Source organism: Brassica oleracea, chromosome C3, assembly GCF_000695525.1.
Source record: "Brassica oleracea var. oleracea cultivar TO1000 chromosome C3, BOL, whole genome shotgun sequence".
NCBI classification, from domain to species: Eukaryota; Viridiplantae; Streptophyta; class Magnoliopsida; order Brassicales; family Brassicaceae; genus Brassica; species Brassica oleracea.
Window position 1 is genome coordinate 64,454,578 of NC_027750.1, and position 18,323 is coordinate 64,472,900.

The 18,323-nt window shown below is 40.2% G+C and overlaps 3 protein-coding genes and 1 long non-coding RNA gene across 5 annotated transcripts; 3 read left to right on the plus strand and 1 right to left on the minus strand.

Moving 5' to 3' along the window:
• Window positions 1-3,336: 3,336 nt before the first annotated feature.
• Window positions 3,337-10,636, plus strand: LOC106329488 (tubby-like F-box protein 7). Of its 2 annotated transcripts, XM_013768152.1 has the most exons (5): window positions 3,337-3,653; window positions 4,302-4,397; window positions 4,713-4,839; window positions 4,916-5,446; window positions 10,509-10,636. In XM_013768152.1, exons 1-5 carry the CDS (start codon window positions 3,581-3,583, stop codon window positions 10,549-10,551), a joined length of 870 nt encoding a protein of 289 aa, XP_013623606.1. In that variant the 5' UTR covers window positions 3,337-3,580; the 3' UTR covers window positions 10,552-10,636. The 2 variants fall into 2 exon arrangements, with proteins under 2 accessions (XP_013623606.1, XP_013623607.1); XM_013768153.1 differs by lacking the exon at window positions 10,509-10,636 and having other exon boundaries at window positions 3,337-3,602; window positions 4,916-6,082.
• Window positions 10,637-11,440: 804 nt separating this feature from the next.
• On the minus strand, window positions 11,441-12,708 carry LOC106331777. Its single transcript, XM_013770190.1, has one exon. It carries the CDS (start codon window positions 12,654-12,656, stop codon window positions 11,520-11,522), a length of 1,137 nt encoding a protein of 378 aa, XP_013625644.1. The 5' UTR covers window positions 12,657-12,708; the 3' UTR covers window positions 11,441-11,519.
• Window positions 12,709-13,759: 1,051 nt separating this feature from the next.
• Window positions 13,760-15,328, plus strand: LOC106332711 (callose synthase 3-like). The gene is made up of 7 exons (XM_013771197.1): window positions 13,760-13,939; window positions 14,012-14,127; window positions 14,201-14,430; window positions 14,523-14,579; window positions 14,737-14,861; window positions 14,961-15,054; window positions 15,259-15,328. The coding sequence occupies exons 3-7, from the start codon at window positions 14,383-14,385 to the stop codon at window positions 15,283-15,285; spliced, it is 351 nt and encodes a 116-aa protein (XP_013626651.1). The 5' UTR covers window positions 13,760-13,939; window positions 14,012-14,127; window positions 14,201-14,382; the 3' UTR covers window positions 15,286-15,328.
• A 288-nt stretch (window positions 15,329-15,616) lies between these two features.
• Window positions 15,617-16,696, plus strand: LOC106332712. The gene is made up of 4 exons (XR_001268157.1): window positions 15,617-15,762; window positions 15,928-15,990; window positions 16,142-16,414; window positions 16,493-16,696. It is a non-coding gene; the product is annotated as an uncharacterized LOC106332712 (long non-coding RNA).
• The last annotated feature ends 1,627 nt before the right edge of the window (window positions 16,697-18,323 follow it).

Here is an 18,323-nt window from a genome sequence, read left to right on the forward strand (position 1 = left end):
AGAATTAGGCTGCTAGACTTGAGAATTAAGCTGCCAGACTTGAAAGCCCTTTTAAGGTTTTATATGGGTTTTATAAGGTTTATTTTTAAGGCCCATTTAGAGACCAAATAGTCTATTCCTTGCTTTCTCTATAAATATGTGTCTGAAAATCCTAATAGAGTTATCCAATCTTTTATTTTCAGACTCTTGTCTCTCTCTGACAGCTGCAAGTCTTCTTGTAGATCTGAGTGTTCTTGAGTCTTTGTTAGTGTGTCATATCTAACAAAACCACAAGAGTGATTGTCTTGGTGTGTCATATCCAAGGGATTCACTTAGGAGTATCAAGGAGACCTCTCACATCTCTTTGTGTCACCATTCATTCCACAAACCTTGAAGCAGATTGAGTCTTTGATTCTCTGTTTGCAAGGATCTATCCCATTCCAACCAGAGAAGCATCCTAGGAGTGTATTACAGTGTCTAAAGAAGTAGATGTGATCATGGTTGTAGTAGACATGCTCTCGAAATATTCTCATTTCATTCCGTTGAGACATCCTTTCACGGCGAAGATGGTAGCAGAAGCGTTTGTTAAGGAAGTGATCAAACTTCACGGCTTCCCAGAGACGATGGTCTCAAACAGAGACAAGATTTTCTGAGCAGATTTTGGGAAGAGCTGTTCAAAACGCAGGGGACAACACTTCACAAGAGCACGGCGTATCATCTCCAGTCCGAGGGTCAGACTGAAGTGGTTAACGGATGCTAAGGAAGACGTCGTCGTGGTCACAATGGTTACCGTGGGCCGAGTATTGGTACAATACTTCTTACCACTCCGCCACTAAGTCGACTCCTTTCAAAGCATTGTACGGTCGTGATCCTCCAAAACTGCTACGGTTTGGGGATATTCCGACATCAAATGCAGAGGTAGAGGTCATGATCTAAGACAGAGATGTGTTGTTGCATGAGTTATGTGAGAACTTAGGAACTGCTCAAGCTCGAATACAAGCAACATCGAACAAGAAGAGAAGAGACATTGAATTCGAGCAAGGAAATTGGGTGTTTCTTAAGCTGCGTCCTTACAGACAGTTGTCGGTAGTGTCGCGCAGAGCAGAGAAATTGGCTCCGAGATACTTTGGTCTGTATCAAGTGGAGAAGCGTGTTGAGAAAGTGGCTTACAAGCTGCGGTTACCGTCACACAGTTTGATTCATTCCGTCTTCCATGTGTCTCAGTTTAAAGGAGTTGTCGAACCGCAAGTTCGAGTCCAAGAGATTCCCTTGATCATGTCTTCATCGTTAGAATGGGACACAGAGTCTGAAGAGATTTTGGACATCAGGAGATCAGTAGAGAACGGTCAACCAGAAGTGCTAGTGCGTTGGGTTACAAGAATTTGAGTGCACGTGGAAACCGGTGACGAGGTTAGCAGAGCAGTTTCCTCAGTTTCAGCTTGAAGACAAGCTGGGTCTTATGCGGGGGAGGGGAGGTATTGATAAACTAACTGTGCCTTTGGCTTATGTGCAAAGGAAGCAGAGGACCGCTAGAGAAGTTAGAAGTGGCTAAGTGAGAAGTATGAAGTGAAGAAGAGACTCTGGCTGTGAAGGAATGTTTGGCAGAGTTTTATTAGATTATGAAAGTTGTATTTAATATTCGAGTTGTCAAAGATTTGGAGATATCAAATGTTCAATACAACAAACCTTATCTTTTTATCTTATCTCGACGTAAAAGAAAAAAAAAATCTTCTTATCTTATCTCTCTCTTTAACCCTCCTTTCTGTTAACAATAAACCCTAGTTTACAATTTCGCACGTTCGTATTATATATCTATACTATTAAAAGAGAAGAAATCTAAAAAAAATCTATTTAAACAAGGTTGTTGGACCTATTCACTAAAAAATTAATATTTAATATTTACCTTAATCAATCAAATATATATCAATATTATTAATATGATTTTTCCTAATTTTTTCTCCTAGAATATTTCCATATCTAACAAACTGATTCCGTTTGATAACGAATTAATTATAATGTGTCTCTATTATTCAAATAATCATCAATATTACATATGTAACATCCACGCCATCTCACATACTATAACCATCTGAAATGATTTATATAGTGATTTAATATTTTTAACTAATTGTTAATATATATTAATAACATTTAATTATTCATTAATATTTCCTAGATTTAAATTTGAAACAAGATATGACATACTAAAAAAATATTGATAGGTAGTATCGATTGTGATTCCTATAAAACAGGGAATAATTCAACAGTTACTTTCAAAATTACATTAAATTCATTTTACATTATATATTTCCAAATATTGACAAAATAAAATTTGATAAAAACACTTTAGCAAACCATTTGTTTAACAAAAATTATATATACTCCGTTAAATTAATTTCTATTAAGAGTATCAATAATAAAAATTTGTTATTTAAGATAAACTTAAAAACTATTAAAATCATATAAATCTATATTATTAAATTAGTCAAAATCAAGTAAATAAGTCTCATCAACTTAATAAATACAACTCTTATAAAATACACACAAAATATAATAAGAGAGAGTAAGCATGTTCATTCGGGTCTTGGAGTCGGGTACATATTGTTTCTTTTCGATTCCGAGTCTTTCTGGTCCTAGACATTTGGATCTAACTAGGTATTTGAAATTTTTTGGTTCATTTTCAAATAAGTTCACTTCATACCATGACAATTCGGGTCTCATAATTCAGACATATGTAATTTTCATATAGGTACCCAAAAAAATTTAAAGTATTTGAAAACCCAAACAAATACTTGAAAATATTTGAATACCAGAAAACCACAAAGTTTACCAGAAATCTGATCGAAGAACCAAAAAACACCCAAAATTTTATTCGAACGCCCATCATATATTTTTAAACTTGGAAACTCTACTCGAAATCTGAACCCAAAACTGAAAAAAAATCGTAATACTAAAAACATATTTAATCTACCCAGATATACTAATATACATAAAATATTTTAGGTACCCGATTGGGACTCTGGTAGAAACCAGACTCGAAACAAGACCCGCGGGTCTAAAAGTACCCAATATGTATTTTTTTCTGGACCCGAATCCGAACCAAACATGTATGTTCATGTCGATTTTGGTTTGGTTTCTTAGGTCCCGATATGCCATGCCTAAATATTTATGCAAAAGTGTACATAAAAAATTTGAAGTTAAGTAATTCATAAATTATAGTTTTAGACATACTAATTCATATTAAATTTTGTTTATATTTTAGAAAAAAACCGTTTTTTTGAAGCGCATGTCAAAATCTAATTTATTTAATTTAATAATCAATCACATTCCCCCCCAAATAAACACATCTCTCTCCTCCTCATCTCTCTATTTCCACATCGAACTCGCCCCTCTCCTCACATATGCCTTTGTCACACTCCCTCCTTTCGCGGAGGTTCTCGATTTCCTTCAGAGACCTGGGAGCGAAGACGGCGCCCGAATCCTATTCTCACCAATCACCACCACCACCGAAGATGCTTCCTCCTCCGCCGCCGTCTGGGTCGGCGATGCTCCCTGAGTTGCTGGGGGAAATCATACGCCGCGTGGAGGAGAGCGAGGACCAATGGCCGCAGCGTCGAGACGTGGTGAGTTGCGCCTGCTTGTCGAAAAAGTGGAGGGAGATCGCGCCGGAGACGGTTAGATCTCCGGTTGATTTTTATGATCATGTTTACTTGCTACTGTGATTGATTGAAAGTTGTAGACTTTTTGTAGTAGTGATGTAGTGAACTTTATTCTTTGCTTTTGCCTTCCTTTGTAAGCTAATCTCTTGGATTACACTTTCTTGATTTCTGAAAAGTGCAAACTTTTTGATATTGTGTAGATTTTGATTGAATTGACCATGTTTGAATGAATAGTTGTTACTGTAATTGAAAGTTGGAGTGGTGAACTTTGTTATTTGTTTTTGTTAGTATGCCTTCCCTTCTAAGCCAATCTCTCAACAAGGATTCTGTTCCTTACGAGCAATTGAATATGAGATTTTGATGGAATTAAGTTTACTATGAAGGAATTGTTGAATGCAAGTTATTTTACCATATTATAATGACTTTCTTAAACGTGATTGTTTTATTTTTTTGTTCACCAAACGTGATTGTTTAGGATCATGTTTGAAAGAACAGTTGCTACTGTAATTGAAAGTTGTAGTAGTGATCTTGTTCCCCCAGTTGTTGTATTTCTTTTATTATCCTGAATGATCTTACTCGTTGATGTTCTACTGTACTTTCAATTGAAAATGGCGTGAGATTTGTGTTACTGAAAATTCTGAGTTTTCTGTGAGATGGATGCAGCCAGGTCCAAGAGAGTTTTCAAATCAGTGCCTGATAAAGAGGAACAAGAGGACATCAAGTCATCAACCTTTTTCTTGTATCTCGCTCTCACACCAGGTAAGCAAATTTTCCAGAAGATTTTTTTCTTTGATTCTGTCAATCTTGGTGGGGAAAGATATGACTGACTTTATTAAAAGTCTGTCTACGTTAGTGACTTTCTAGGCGTGTAATTTAAAATTGTCTAAGTATGTCACCCAACTGATGCCTTGAGTGGGTGTCTGAAAGAGACACTCAGCCACCCATAAGTGAGTTGACTATGTTGTTGACTTGTGTAATAACGAAGAAGCTTCTGTGCTGCAGTCCTAATAATATAGGCACATAAGCATCTTTCTTAGGGATTTTATTAAGTTTGATTTTGTTTTTGTTAACTAGCATTCACTGCTAAGGGGAAGTTTCTTCCGGCGGCGCGAAGGTTCAGGACCGGAGCTTACACTGAGTACATCATATCACTTGACGCTGATTTCTCACAAGGAAGTAATGCCCACGTTGGGAAGCTAAGGTATTGTTCTTATGCAGCCATAGATGAGTTGCTCTAAAGCTGAGACTCATCTTGTTTCTATTTGGAACCTCTGCAGATCGGATTTTCTTGGGACCAACTTTACAATATACGATAGACAACCTCCACACAACGGAGCAAAATCCTCAAACGGCAAAGCCAGCCGCAGATTCGCATCAAAGCAGATAAGCCCACAAGTCCCAGCAGGCAACTTCGAAGTGGGTCACGTTTCTTATAAATTCAACCTCTTAAAATCAAGAGGTCCAAGAAGAATGATAAGCACACTCCGTTGCCCATCCTCATCATCACCACCACCACCACCACCACCACCACCACCACCACCACCAACCTTATCCACTGACCAAAACCCATGTGATGTTGTCACCAAGATGGTGAAAAAGCCCAAAAAGGACGGTTCAGGGTTGACGATACTAAAGAACAAAGCTCTGGGATGGCACGAGCACTTGCAATGCTGGTGTCTGAACTTCCACGGAAGAGTGACCGTTGCTTCGGTCAATAACTTCCAGCTTGCTGGGAGCGTTGACCAGAGTCAACAGGGCGGTATAGGGGATGAAGAGGATGATACACTTTGGATGTATCAAACGTGTAAATCAGAAGAAAATAGGAAGAACTGTTGTTGTATTAATCAATGAACGAAGTACAGAGTTTTTCTTAAGAGTTTACTCACTCTCCTTCATGAACAAGATTGACAATACAACTGATACCCATTTCTATTCTCCTCTCTCTCTATTTATACTACTCTCCGTATTGTTGTTGACCTCCTCATGCTCTCTACATGACCAACAAGATCACGTGCTCTGTCGATGACTCAGCATAGTACCGTTATTCTTTTATTCCTTATCCATAAAGCATCACCCAATGAGTACCAACACTCATGGGCCAAACGCCGACTTTCCTTCTGTCACTCCTTTTGGGCCCTGCGCTTGTACTGGTACAAGATAGGAGAGTGCACTGCTTCGTACTATCAATACCATCCCCTTCGAAATTGACCTTATCCTCAAGGTCAAAGGTCGGAAAACGCTTTGCTATCATTGTTGTCCACTCCCACGTACACTCATGACTAGGAAGACCCAACCATTTGATCAACACCTCACGCTGTCCCGTACTACCATTAACCCTCGTTTCAACCACTTTCTCAGGCTGCACCATCAATTCCACATCACTACTCAACTGTGGGGGTAAAGGAGAACTGTCAGTAGTATCGCCCACTGCTTTCTTCAATTGCGAGATGTGGAAGGTGGGATGAATTTTCGCATTCTCCGGTAATTTGAGCTTGTAAGCCACCTTACCCACTCGTGCTTCCACCTCAAACGGCCCATAAAACCTTGCCGACAGCTTCTCATTTAAACGCCTGGCCAAGGAACGTTGACGATACGGCCTTAGCTTGACGTAGACCCAATCACCAACAGCAAACTCAATCTCTCTGCGATGCTTATCAGCACGCTCCTTCATGATCTGTTGAGCGCGATGAAGGTGCTCCTTTAACAGCTGTAAAGCTGCATCTCTGTCCAGGAGAAGTTCTTCAAGACCCGCATTTGAAGTTGAGCCATTTTCAAACTTCACCCAAGACGGGGGATCACGCCCATAAAGAGCCCGAAAAGGGGTCATCTGAAGTGAAGAGTGAAATGAAGAATTATAGCTGAACTCCGCCCATGCCGAATACTGAAACCATGTCTTAGGTTTATCCCCCGCAAAACAGCGTAAGTAGGTCTCCATGCTCCGGTTGGTAACCTCGGTCTGCCCATCAGACTGTGGGTGATACGCCGTGCTAAAACAGAGCTTGGTACCTGAGAGACGGAACAGCTCCTTCCAAAATGAGCTCGTGAAGACCTTGTCGCGATCAGAGACAATGGTACGGGGAAACCCATGCAACCGAACAATCTCTTAAGTGAACAGCATAGCCACATCTGTTGCAGAAAAAGGATGACTCATCCCGATGAAGTGACTGAACTTGGTCAACCGATCAACTACTACCATCACTGTGTTTTTCCCTTGAGAGCGGGGAAGGCCTTCGACGAAGTCCATTGAAAGGTCTTCCCAAACTTGTGCAGGGACCGGCAGCGGTTGTAGTAAACCTCCCGGAGCCAACGTCGAGTATTTCTGGCGCTGACAGACTGCACACGAAGCAACGAACCGGCGAATGTCAGTCATCATTCCCTCCCAAAAAAAAATCTCTCCAATCCGTTTCTGTGTTTTGACCACTCCTCCATGACCTCCAAGCTTCCCGTTGTGATACTCCGCCATTATCACTCCTACTAATGAGGAAGATTGTGGAACTACCAGCTTCCCTTTACGCAAAAGTCGACCTTGAACCAACACAAAGTCAGGGTGCTTAGCAGGATCCTCCTTCCACTCCGCAATGAGCCGCTGTAACCCCTGATCTTTGTCAACTTCACTAGCGATCTCCTCCAACTGTAGGGCCTGAACCACTGAGACTGCAAATAGCTCCTTTACTCCAACAATGCGAGATAAGGCATCAGCTGCCTTATTCTCTAATCCCGGCTTGTACACAATCTCAAAATCAAACCCCAACAACTTGGTGAGCCATTTCTGATACTCCAGGTTGACTTCCCTCTGCTCCATAAGAAACCGCAAACTCTTTTGATCTGTTCGCACCACAAATTTCCTGCCAATTAGGTAATGACGCCACTTTTGAATTGCAAATACGATCGCCATTAACTCCCGTTAGTAAACTGACTTCAGTTTCTGGCGGTCGGTGAGAGCTTGACTAAAGTAGGCAATAGGTCGGTGATTCTGCATCAAGACCGCTCCTAATCCCACCCCGGAAGCATCCGACTCCACCACAAAAGGCTCCTCGAAATTTGGCATTGCCAGCACCGGTACCGTCGTCATAGCGCGCTGAAGGGATTGAAAAGCCAGTGCGGCCTCAGTGTCCCACTGAAACTGATCCTTCCTGAGCTGAGTTGTGAGCGACCGGACAATGCTTCCATAATCCTTCACGAACTTCCTATAGTAACCGGTGAGGCCCAAAAATCCACGCAACTCCTTCACCGTTTTGGGAATCGGCCACTGGAGCATTGCTTTGATTTTCTCACCATCAACTGCTACGCCTTCCCCCGAGATTATGTGGCCCAATTACTCCACCTGAGAGCTTCCAAACTGACACTTCTTCATATTTGCATACAACTTCTGCTCCTCCAAAACTCGTAACACGATGGTCAAGTGTTCCTTGTGCTCCTCCTCGCTGCGACTGTATACGAGAATGTCGTCGAAAAACACCAACACAAAGCGACGGAGGTACGGACGGAAAACTTGATTCATAAGGGACTGAAAAGTACCCGGTGCATTGGAAAGACCGAAGGGCATCACAAGAAACTCATAGTGTCCATCATGTGTGCGAAATGCCGTTTTCGGAACATCCTCTTGCTTAACCAATATTTGGTGATAACCGGACCTCAGGTCCAACTTTGAGAAGATGGTGGCGCCGTGAAGCTCATCCAGTAACTGATCAATCATCGGAATGGGGTATTTTTCAGCCACCGTTACCCTGTTGAGCGCCCTATAGTCCACGCAAAACCGCCAGCTCCCGTCTTTCTTCTTCACCAAGAGTACCGGACTGGAAAACGGACTTCCACTCTCCTGTATTATCCCAGACACGAGCATTGAAGCGATCTGCCTCTCAATCTCAGCTTTCTGCACCTGCGGGTAGCGAAACGGCCTTACACTCACAGGTCGTGCCCCTGACTCCAAGGTGATCCCATGCTCTTTCCCTCGCGAAGGGGGAAGCTCCGTAGGTTCCTCAAAAACCTGAGAGAATTGTTGCAGCAACGGTCCCCAACCTCCTGTCGTTGTCACAACCAACGCGACTTCTTCCCTTTGAATACCTCCATATTCCACGATAATCCCTTCTTCCTCCTTTCCCAACGCCTTCCACAACGACTTCAGTGATACCTCAGCAGAGTGCAGACTCAAATCTCCCTGCAAGGTTACCCATTTATCCTCCCACCAGAATTTCATTTGCTGAACCTTCCAATTGACCAACATCTCGCCCAGAGTATCAAGCCACTGGATACCAAGAATGACGTCAGCGATTCCAAGCTCAAGCGGCAAGAAACTCGTCTTGATAGTATATGAAGGTAACTGAAGCTCCAACCCTTCGATCACACCCTTTCCATGCACTTTAACTCCTCCAGCAACCAGCACTCCATACGAACCAGTAGAACTCGTCGTAAGCCCCAGCTTTTTGATCAAGTTCTCGGACACAAAGTTATGTGTCGCCCCATTATCAATCACACTACCACAGATGTCTCCCCAATCGGATCCCCTGAGTTTCATCGTCCTAGGGGACGCAATGCCTACCACGGAGTTTATGGAGACCTCTGCCACCATCACTTCAACTCCCTCGGTGTCGGTAACCAGCTCGCATGATTCCTCCAACAGCTCCTCCTCGACGCCGTTTGGATGGAGAAGCAAAACGGTCAACTGAGCCTGCGCACAAGGATGATTCGGGTGAAATTTCTCATCGCACTTGAAACATAAGCCCTCCGCCTTCCATTTCGTTACCTCCGCTGGTGTCAGCCTCCGGAAAGGGGGTTTCAGCCTCCCGTGCGTCTGCTGACCCTTGTTTCCGTCGGTACGCTGGGCCGTAGGTCCGACGTGGGCCTTGCTCTTTTGCTGTTGGGCCTGAGACTGTCCTGTAGTCGCGGCCTTAGATGAGGATTGGTGACTCCCCGAGATGGGCTTGACCGTACGAGGCCCACCAACATCCTCATCGTTTTCCCATTCCTCGACCTTCTTCGCCATTTTCATCATCTGATCGAGATTACGCGGGTCAAACATCTTCATACCCGCGCGAATCTTCGACTTCAACCCATTAGAGTATGCGATCTCCAACACGGAATCAGCGATCTCCAGAACATCAAGTGAGATGAACTCACGGTTAAAAGCTTTCACCGTCCCCTCCTGCTGGAGAGTCAAGAGCTTCTCCGCCGCTGTTACATCAGTAATGGTAGAATATTGTTCCAGAACACGATGCTTGAGCTGACCCCAGTTGCGGAAAGTGTTTCTGCTTCGTTTCTAGCGGAACCAAAGCAACGCGTCGCCGGTGAAACACAAACGGACCGCCCTCAACTTTTCCTCCGCCGTGAAGTCACCCAGATCGAAAAACTCCTCCACCCGTAAGATCCAGCATTCCGCCTCCTCACCATCGAACGTTGGCAACTCCAAGCGACGGGTCTTCCAAGGTGTACGATCACCCTGAAAACCAGCTCCTTGACCAACCCAACCTCGACCGTTAGAACGTTCCTCACGACCCCAGAACGGTGATGGTGACCTCATCGGACCCCAACGATCGTCTCCTTCATGGACTCTGCTCCCGATCGTAGCGCCTGATCCACTCGGTTCATACATCTGGCCTTTCCCTTTCTCCATCGCACGTACCCGAAGTTTCTCGTCTTCAGGTTCCTTCTGCTCTTGCTCCCAACGGCCGAACATGGTCGCGAGCTGTTGATTCATCTCACCCATGGACAACTTAAGCTCGGAGACATCGTTCATACCCTGCTCCAGGGATGCGATCCGGCTCATCTGCTGCTCCAAAGTAAGATCTAGATCCGATTTTTTTGGTGGCATGGTTCCCAGATTCGACTGCTCTGATACCAATCTGATACACTTTGGATGTATCAAACGTGTAAATCAGAAGAAAATAGGAAGAACTGTTGTTGTATTAATCAATGAACAAAGTACAACGAGTTTTTCTTAGGAGTTTACTCACTCTCCTTCATGAACAAGATTGACAATACAACTGATACCCATTTCTATTCTCCCCTCTCTCTACTTATACTACTCTCCGTATTGTTGCTGACCTCCTCATGCTCTCTACATGACCAACAAGATAACGTGCTCTGTCGATGACTCAGCATAGTACCATTATTCTTTTATTCCTTATCCATAAAGCATCACCCAATGAGTACCAACACTCATGGGCCAAACGCCGACTTTCCTTCTGTCACTCCTTTTGGGCCCTGCGCTTGTACCGGTACAAGATAGGAGGGTGCACTGCTTCGTACGTATCAGAGGAGACGACCTCTCTCTGCGTTTCAGGCCTTTGCTATCTCTCTCACGAGTTTCGGCACTAAACTTGCCTGCGAGTGAAAAAAGATGTGTTAAATGTTTTGATGTAAAATCATGTGTAAGTGGTAAACACCAAGGTTTGTTGGAAGGGGGAGAAGCATATAAAGTTTGAAAACAAAAATTTTATTTTAATGACCTAACTAGATTTTGACCCGCGTTTTTTTTAAGCCAATAAAACATACTAAAATCATACAACGTATATAAAAGGTGTAAGTTGAATTTGTAACTCAAGTACAATACATACTAGATCATACATAAAATAAAATAAAATTATGAGTTCCAGTTAAAATAAAATCATAAAATCAAACTATAATCTGTTTTTGCTTATGCTATGTGAAAATAGAGTTCCAGTTAAAACATAATTAATTAGTATCTCAATAAATAAAAAAATAGTGTTTTAGCTAGCTATGGGTCCTTTCACATAACACAGGTGTTGTAAGTTATTGAGATACTAATTAATTTTGTTTAACTGCAACTCTATTCTCACAGAACATAAACTAAAACAAATTTTATTTTGATGGTTGAAAGCTTTTAAAGAGAAGACAGACTCTAGACTCAACTCAATCCCAAACTTAATATTCTATATTTTGAGGTGGAAAAAAGTAAGGGGCCATCATTCTTTCAGTAAGAGTTGTGATGAAAGAATCAGCAAGCTTGAAACATGCTTGCTCCATGACATCCAACATATAGACACGGTTAGGGCTCACGCCAGGAAAAGAGCTAGCACGGACACAGAATGGTTCAGCCTTTGAGATGAAAATGGTGAGATCTCCAATGTCTTGAGTGTACACTGCATTTCCCCTGGGGCTTACCCTGAACACCATTACAGCTTTTGTTTCCAATAGGGCTTTGTTCACAGTCTGTCTGAAACACCTGACCAAAAAGGTTTCACCTGTGGATTGTGATTCCACCAAGTGTTCGGTCGTGAGACATGTATCCATAACCTCACGTTCTGCTTCGGTCGGCTCTGGAAGGAAATGATATACCAACTCCTGAAACTTGGGTGTGTGCTTGATGTCTTTGCAGAGATCCCATGATGCAATGAGCTGGCCTCCAGATCCAGGTATGCGAAACATGTTATGTTTCTTGGAAAACATGACACGGGAGGAATAGAAGCTAGGGTTTGCGATCCTGATGTTGAACCACTTGGAATTGCCTTGTGCAGAGGGTCGGCAGAAGCTGAGTTGGGGTCCCATGAACTTAACAGCCACGACACAATCTTCTTCTCCGGGAGATAGTGAGGACAAGGACACGTTGGTGATGATTTGGGTTTGGCAATGAGGCAAAGTTACAAGAGGAGGCAGGGAGATGCGTTTTGGATTTGCATCAGATGCAGCCGGGTTTAGATCATCATGGAGACGCAAAATGCCAACGCCATGCAACAAAGAGGCTACCCAGCCATGAGAGGACCCGATTGTTACTGCTGCATCACTAACCTTATTGCCTTCTTTAAATTTCTCAGCCAGCCATGGGGTGATCGGATCATTAATATCGTTATACACCAACTCGACAGGCGCCTTTTTTTTCCGTTTAGGATAATCTTTACAAGTATATGCAAAACTGAGCTCTACATTATCCGGCGCAAATTTTGCGCCATCGATGTAACAAGGAGGGGTCTGCAGCGGGGAAGATGAGCCGCCAGCAGAGGCTCTTATCAACACCGGTTTCCGAATGAAGATCTTCGGAGAGTGGCTAAGAAGGAGAGACATGATCAATTTTCTTCAGTGAATTAAAACAAAGCAAAGAAAAAACCTTGAATAACTCGAGAGATGTTCACATTATCCCCACCTACATCCTTCTATAAATACAGAGCAATAAACTTGGCCACCAAGTTTTCCATTAAAAATAAAATTAAATAAAAACTTTCCATTTAGACATCATCTTAATTGGATGTCGCTTTTAATGATGATAAAATTGGAGAAATTTTTGGGTTCACCAACCAATGAAAATAGGTGATTTTATATATACAGTTTTTTTCAAAAAAGGAAACATAATATTCAGAATTTATTTTTAAAATAAAAAGATAGAAAATAATAAAAAATTCATACTAAACCCTAAACCCTAAACATGGAACCCTAAACCCTTAGGTAAACACTAAACCCTAAACCCTTGGGTAAATCCTAAACCCATGAATAGAGTCATAACCCTTAGAATATCTCTTTACCCAAGGGTTTAGGGTTTACCCAAAAATTTAGAGTTTATCCAAAAGTTTACGATTTAGTATAAACGACTTTAACAACATTAAAATTGTTTTTCTTACAGCTGATATTATTATTTTTATATATTTTATCTAAGAATTTAGGGTTTATCCAAGGATTTATGATTTAGGGTTTAGTGTTTAGGATTTAGAGTATAGGGTTTAGTATGAACGACTTTAACAATATTAAAAAAAATCTTTTTAATTGCTATTATATTTTTTATTTATTTTTTTATCCTTTTATTTTAAAAAATAAGTTCTAAATATTATGTTTCCTTTTTAAAAAAATCTGTATATAAAATAACTAATTCTCATTGGTTGGTGAACCTATAGGTTCACCTAGTGGGTAAACCCAAGAATTTCTCTAATATAAACCTCTAAGCTAAATCAAATTAATAATATTTAAACATAAGAATTTTTTTTGTACATACGAATAGTCTAGGTTGGACCATTTCATTTATTTATTTTTATTATTTTGCATACAACAAACTTAGTTATCATTAAATATACACACAATCTTAACATATTATTTAAATATTTTCAAAATAAGAAATCAAAAGATATTATTCAGTATATTTTCTAATATTTCATTCAGCAATTTCAAGGAACAAGCGATCGAGTACGTGAAGCAAGCCGCTCGAGAAGAACACCAAGATCAGAGAAGCCATCTCCCAGAAATTCACAGAGTACCTCCGCCGCGCGGAGGAGATCCGCGCCGTTCTCGACGAAGGAGGATCGGGGCCCGGATCTAACGGCTTCTGCAGCATAACCAATGTTATCATTCGAATATGAGCAGTAAGTTGAATAATATCATACACTGCTCATTTTCCTTTTGTTTTTCTTATCTGATTTACCTTTTTATTTTAGGTTTGGGTGTGTGTTTTGTAGAGAGTATGGGCGACGAAATCATGAACAAATCTCTGAAACAAAGATCGAAGATCAAACCCATTGTTAGGGTTTCTTATGGATCTCTCTCTATCTCTGTATGTTCTCTTCCTTGATCTAAACCCTTAGTTTTTCATTATCGTCTCTAATGTGGTGTTTTGCTTCAAATAGGAACCTTTATTAACCTGGAGGTTTGAGGTAGCAATGTCGGCTTCGAGAGGTGGTGGTCCTGACCAGGGACCGTCCCAACCTCAGCAGCGACGGATCATGAGGACTCAGACCGTTGGTAATCTCGGAGAATCATTCGATAGTCAAGTCGTTCCGTCCTTGCGTTGAGATTGCCCCTATTCTCCATGTTGCTAATGAGGTTGAATCTAGCAACCCTAGAGTTTCTTATCTCTGTAAGCACTTGCCCTCCTTGCTATTTTGGCAAGTGATCTGTTGTGTCTGCTCATTGGGATTTTATTGTATGATTTTTGCTCTCTCCTCTTAGGTCGGTTCTATGCGTTCGAGAAAGCTCACAGGCTGGATCCCACCTCCAGTGGAAGAGGTGTTCGGCAGTTTAAGACTGCACTCTTACAGCGTCTTGAAAGAGTGATCCTTTATTTCAAAATAGCCCTGCTTAGCTTGTGCTTGTGTCAGATTTAGGAAGATCTCTTTGTTTTAAACTAAATGTGCTCTTACCTTTTCTTTAATTTTTTGTGCAGGAACATGATTCTACACTGATGGGCAGGGTTGAGAAAAGTGATGCCCGTGAGATGCAGAGCTTTTATCAACATTACTATAAGAAGTATATTCAAGCTTTGCAAAATGCTGCTGATAAGGCCAACCGGTTTGTCTAAACTTACTTCAAAATGTCAATTAGTGTTCTCTCACTGTTTGAGAGCATCAAATTCATTAACTGATGATTTATCGTGCTGTTAATTCTCAGTGCTCAGCTGACAAAGGCATACCAAACTGCTAATGTTTTGTTTGAGGTGTTGAAGGCTGTTTATCTTACACAGTCTATTAAGGTTGACCAAAAGGTAATGTTTTCTCTTTGATACATTTATCTTTTTTCCCATCTCCTGTGCAACGCTACAATGATGTTAGTTGTTTTTTCGGATTAGATACGTACAAAGCTAATGCTTTGATTGTAAAAGAGGGAGGCGGAGAGTTTGTAGGAGTTCTAACCTTATATATATATTCTAATTATATGTAATGCAAAAAGGGGTTTGAGAATGACTCAGAATCGAGGCAAGTGTTTTGGCTGCTGAAAGAGCGTGAGCTGACGCCAAGCAATTCCAACATCTTGGACGGCCGTTACGATGTCTTCGGCGGCTACGTTACTCAAAATGAAGATTTTCTGGCTGATCTTAAAGTCGATGATGTCACTGAGTTCATTCAAGTTGTCTCCGGTTGAGAAGGAATATGTTCTTGCACAAGAGAAAACAGAAAAGCATCATGGTACTGCTTTATTTGTAATAGATATATATTTCAGACAGTGTTAAATTACATTCGACATCCAGTTTCGTGTTCTTCCCATAGACATCATTCTCAGAGATCCTACTACATTTGAAACTTTTTTTCTTATTATTATGGCTAGCACATCTACCATTCTTGCTGCTCTCAAGTATGGACGCTGTTCATCCACCGTGGAGGTGGAGGTACGGCTTCTCCGGTTTTGGGAAGCCAGAAACATTAAACGTGGTGGCCACTTCATGGGAGTAGATATGCTTCTTCTGGATTCTAAGGTGATTCCGTTTTTTAAATTCATGTTCATCATAGTTTTGAACAGATCTCCAATATTTAGATTCATGTTTAACAGTATTATGATTTCAATATTATTTATTTCCTCTTCGTGATTTGGTTTTGAATCCAGTTTTAAATTGTGTTCTTATGTTTTAAAATGTTTTCAGGCGATGCTGATACCCGCCACCATCAACGTGAACCGTCTTCCCACCTACCGGGGACACTTGAAGGTAGGTTCTATGTTCTCTTTGAGTGACTTTGATGTCACTAGGTGTAATCAGAATTTTAGACTTTCAGACTCTCCTCTGTTGATACGGTTCACTTTATGTATATTGCAACTTTCTCCTTCTGATGTTAGCATCCAAATGATTGTTAATCCAGGTAGATACCCGCTACAAGATCGTTTAGGGTACTGTTATACGAGCTGCAAATCCAGCACAAACCTCGAGTTCAGAAGATTCCTCACAAGAGCTATCAAGTCCAGAAGATTCCACCGAGTCGCAAGATCTACCAAGTACGCCTTTGACATCAGAAAATAGTCTTGAGAAAGCAGAGTCTGCAGCAAAAGCTCTTGCAGTTGCTGATTCCAAAGTGTTCGAAGCCAAAGAGGCATCCCAAGTTGCAGATACGGGCCCAAAGAAGTCTCTGGCCGATGTAATGTCCACCTACTCGACCACATTAATTATCCTAAATTGATCATCACTCAGCTCTTTTTTGATTCGTTCCTTGCAGGTGCTAAAAGGCGAAACTGTTGAACTACGGTAGAGCTTTATACCTTGTGGTCCGGTTCAATGTAGATGTAAAGGACTGTTTTTTTAATAGGTTTTGGCTTTGAGAACAAAAATAAAGAGTACATGTATATGATATTTCATTGACTATTGACATTGTCACTTTCTGGTTAGTTTTTGATGTTAAGTACGGTTCTGGATGTTAATAGATGTTTTTGCAAGTCATACTGAGAATTGTTAATGCATGATTGTGTTTTTATTTGATTACATTTGGTTCAAGTTGAAAGTTATTATTTGTGCATGGTTGATCAATTGCAATGAAGGATACAAGGTACACCAAATATTTGAGTGGCATATAGAGTTTAGGTGGATGCTCCACGTTGGAAGAGGAACCCGTTGTCGCTTCCACCTCCCATTTAAACTTTTTGTAGTTGGCCACAAGAGTAAAAAGCCATAGTGTATATTTTAATTATAAAATTTATTTTAAATAATTTTTTTTGATATAAACATATTTTTTAAATTATTAAATAAATAAATTAATTATATATCTTTTTAATTTTATATGTTAATATATTTATATATATATTAGAAATATATTCATTAAAAATAAATATATTATATATTATATACTAATTTTTATAATAATTTTAAATAGAATACTCACACTGCTCTACTAATCATCCTATTAAACAGTTTAGCTAAAACATATGGCTCCTGCAACATACTGCTTTTATAGCATACTGATATTGATTTATCATCTGCTCTGTCAATCAATGCCTAACTTAATTAATGATATAAATTTCAATACGCATAAATAATCACCTTATAATGAATATTTACATTACATATTAATTTTAATTAAAACAGTGTATACCTTAATTGATTGGTTCATTCAAGACCCAAAACTGGTGAAAATATAATTAGATAAATATAAACATTGTTTAGAAAATTTTGCCTTTGTTATTGACATATAATTAGACTAATGGTGTAGTTAATAGCGTGTCTATACATTTACCAGTTTAACCGTACATTTTAATTGGAGAAAGAAAACAAACAAAAATCAACCGAAGACTTTTAAGATATATGAAACAAAAATTAGAAATATCAATTCTCTGCAATTAAAGAATAAGACAACAAAATTGCAAAAATACAAGATAAAACAAAATATACACAGAAAAAAAATTTAGTAAAATAAAATCATAATATAATTGTGACAACCTGCCCCGTGGGAACTACCTGCCCAGTACGCCCTAGGTTCACAGCCCTGCATGGCACCGACCCTAACCCCTCGATTATGAGTTCTCTCTCACTCTGTAATTAGTTTATTGGGAGAGTTGTTAAAGGGTGAGGTCTTTGGTTCAAGGCCCACCAACAACCTAATTATGGAGTTAGTGAGAACTCATAAGGGAGGGGTTGGGGTCGATTCGCTGCAGCGCTGTGAGACTGGGGTCTACGGGACGGGTTGTCACAATAATTTTCATAATTGATAGTGCTCAATTACACTAAAACGTCTAAATTTACAACATACACAGTTTTATTTACATCTTTAAACCTATTATCTAATTAAAATGATTCTAAAAAAGTGCAAGCATGAAGAGTTAGAAAATATACGATAAAATATAATACATAACGTTAAAAATAAGTAATCACTGATCACTAAAAATAATGTTAGTAGTAATAAAAATGACATGACAACACATTTATTAAAACCATAGAACGGCACACAACAATGTGTTATTAAATATACAAACTATAATTAAATATGCTCAACGCAAACACACATAAAAATGAGACATCATATTTGGATATATTTAAATAAATAATTTTAAATATAT

Excerpts from the sequence above, each read along its gene's own strand:
- LOC106329488 (XM_013768152.1), top strand. The coding sequence starts at position 3,581 with ATGGCCGCAGCGTCGAGACGTGGTGAGTTGCGCCTGCTTGTCGAAAAA. Across the intron at positions 3,654-4,301 it reads GGGAGATCGCGCCGGAGACG|CCAGGTCCAAGAGAGTTTTC; the intron begins GTTAGATCTCCG and ends AGATGGATGCAG. Across the intron at positions 4,398-4,712 it reads GTATCTCGCTCTCACACCAG|CATTCACTGCTAAGGGGAAG; the intron begins GTAAGCAAATTT and ends TTTGTTAACTAG.
- LOC106331777 (XM_013770190.1), bottom strand. The coding sequence starts at position 12,656 with ATGTCTCTCCTTCTTAGCCACTCTCCGAAGATCTTCATTCGGAAACCG.
- LOC106332711 (XM_013771197.1), top strand. The coding sequence starts at position 14,383 with ATGTTGCTAATGAGGTTGAATCTAGCAACCCTAGAGTTTCTTATCTCT. Across the intron at positions 14,580-14,736 it reads TCCCACCTCCAGTGGAAGAG|GAACATGATTCTACACTGAT; the intron begins GTGTTCGGCAGT and ends TTTTTTGTGCAG. Across the intron at positions 14,862-14,960 it reads GCTGCTGATAAGGCCAACCG|TGCTCAGCTGACAAAGGCAT; the intron begins GTTTGTCTAAAC and ends GTTAATTCTCAG.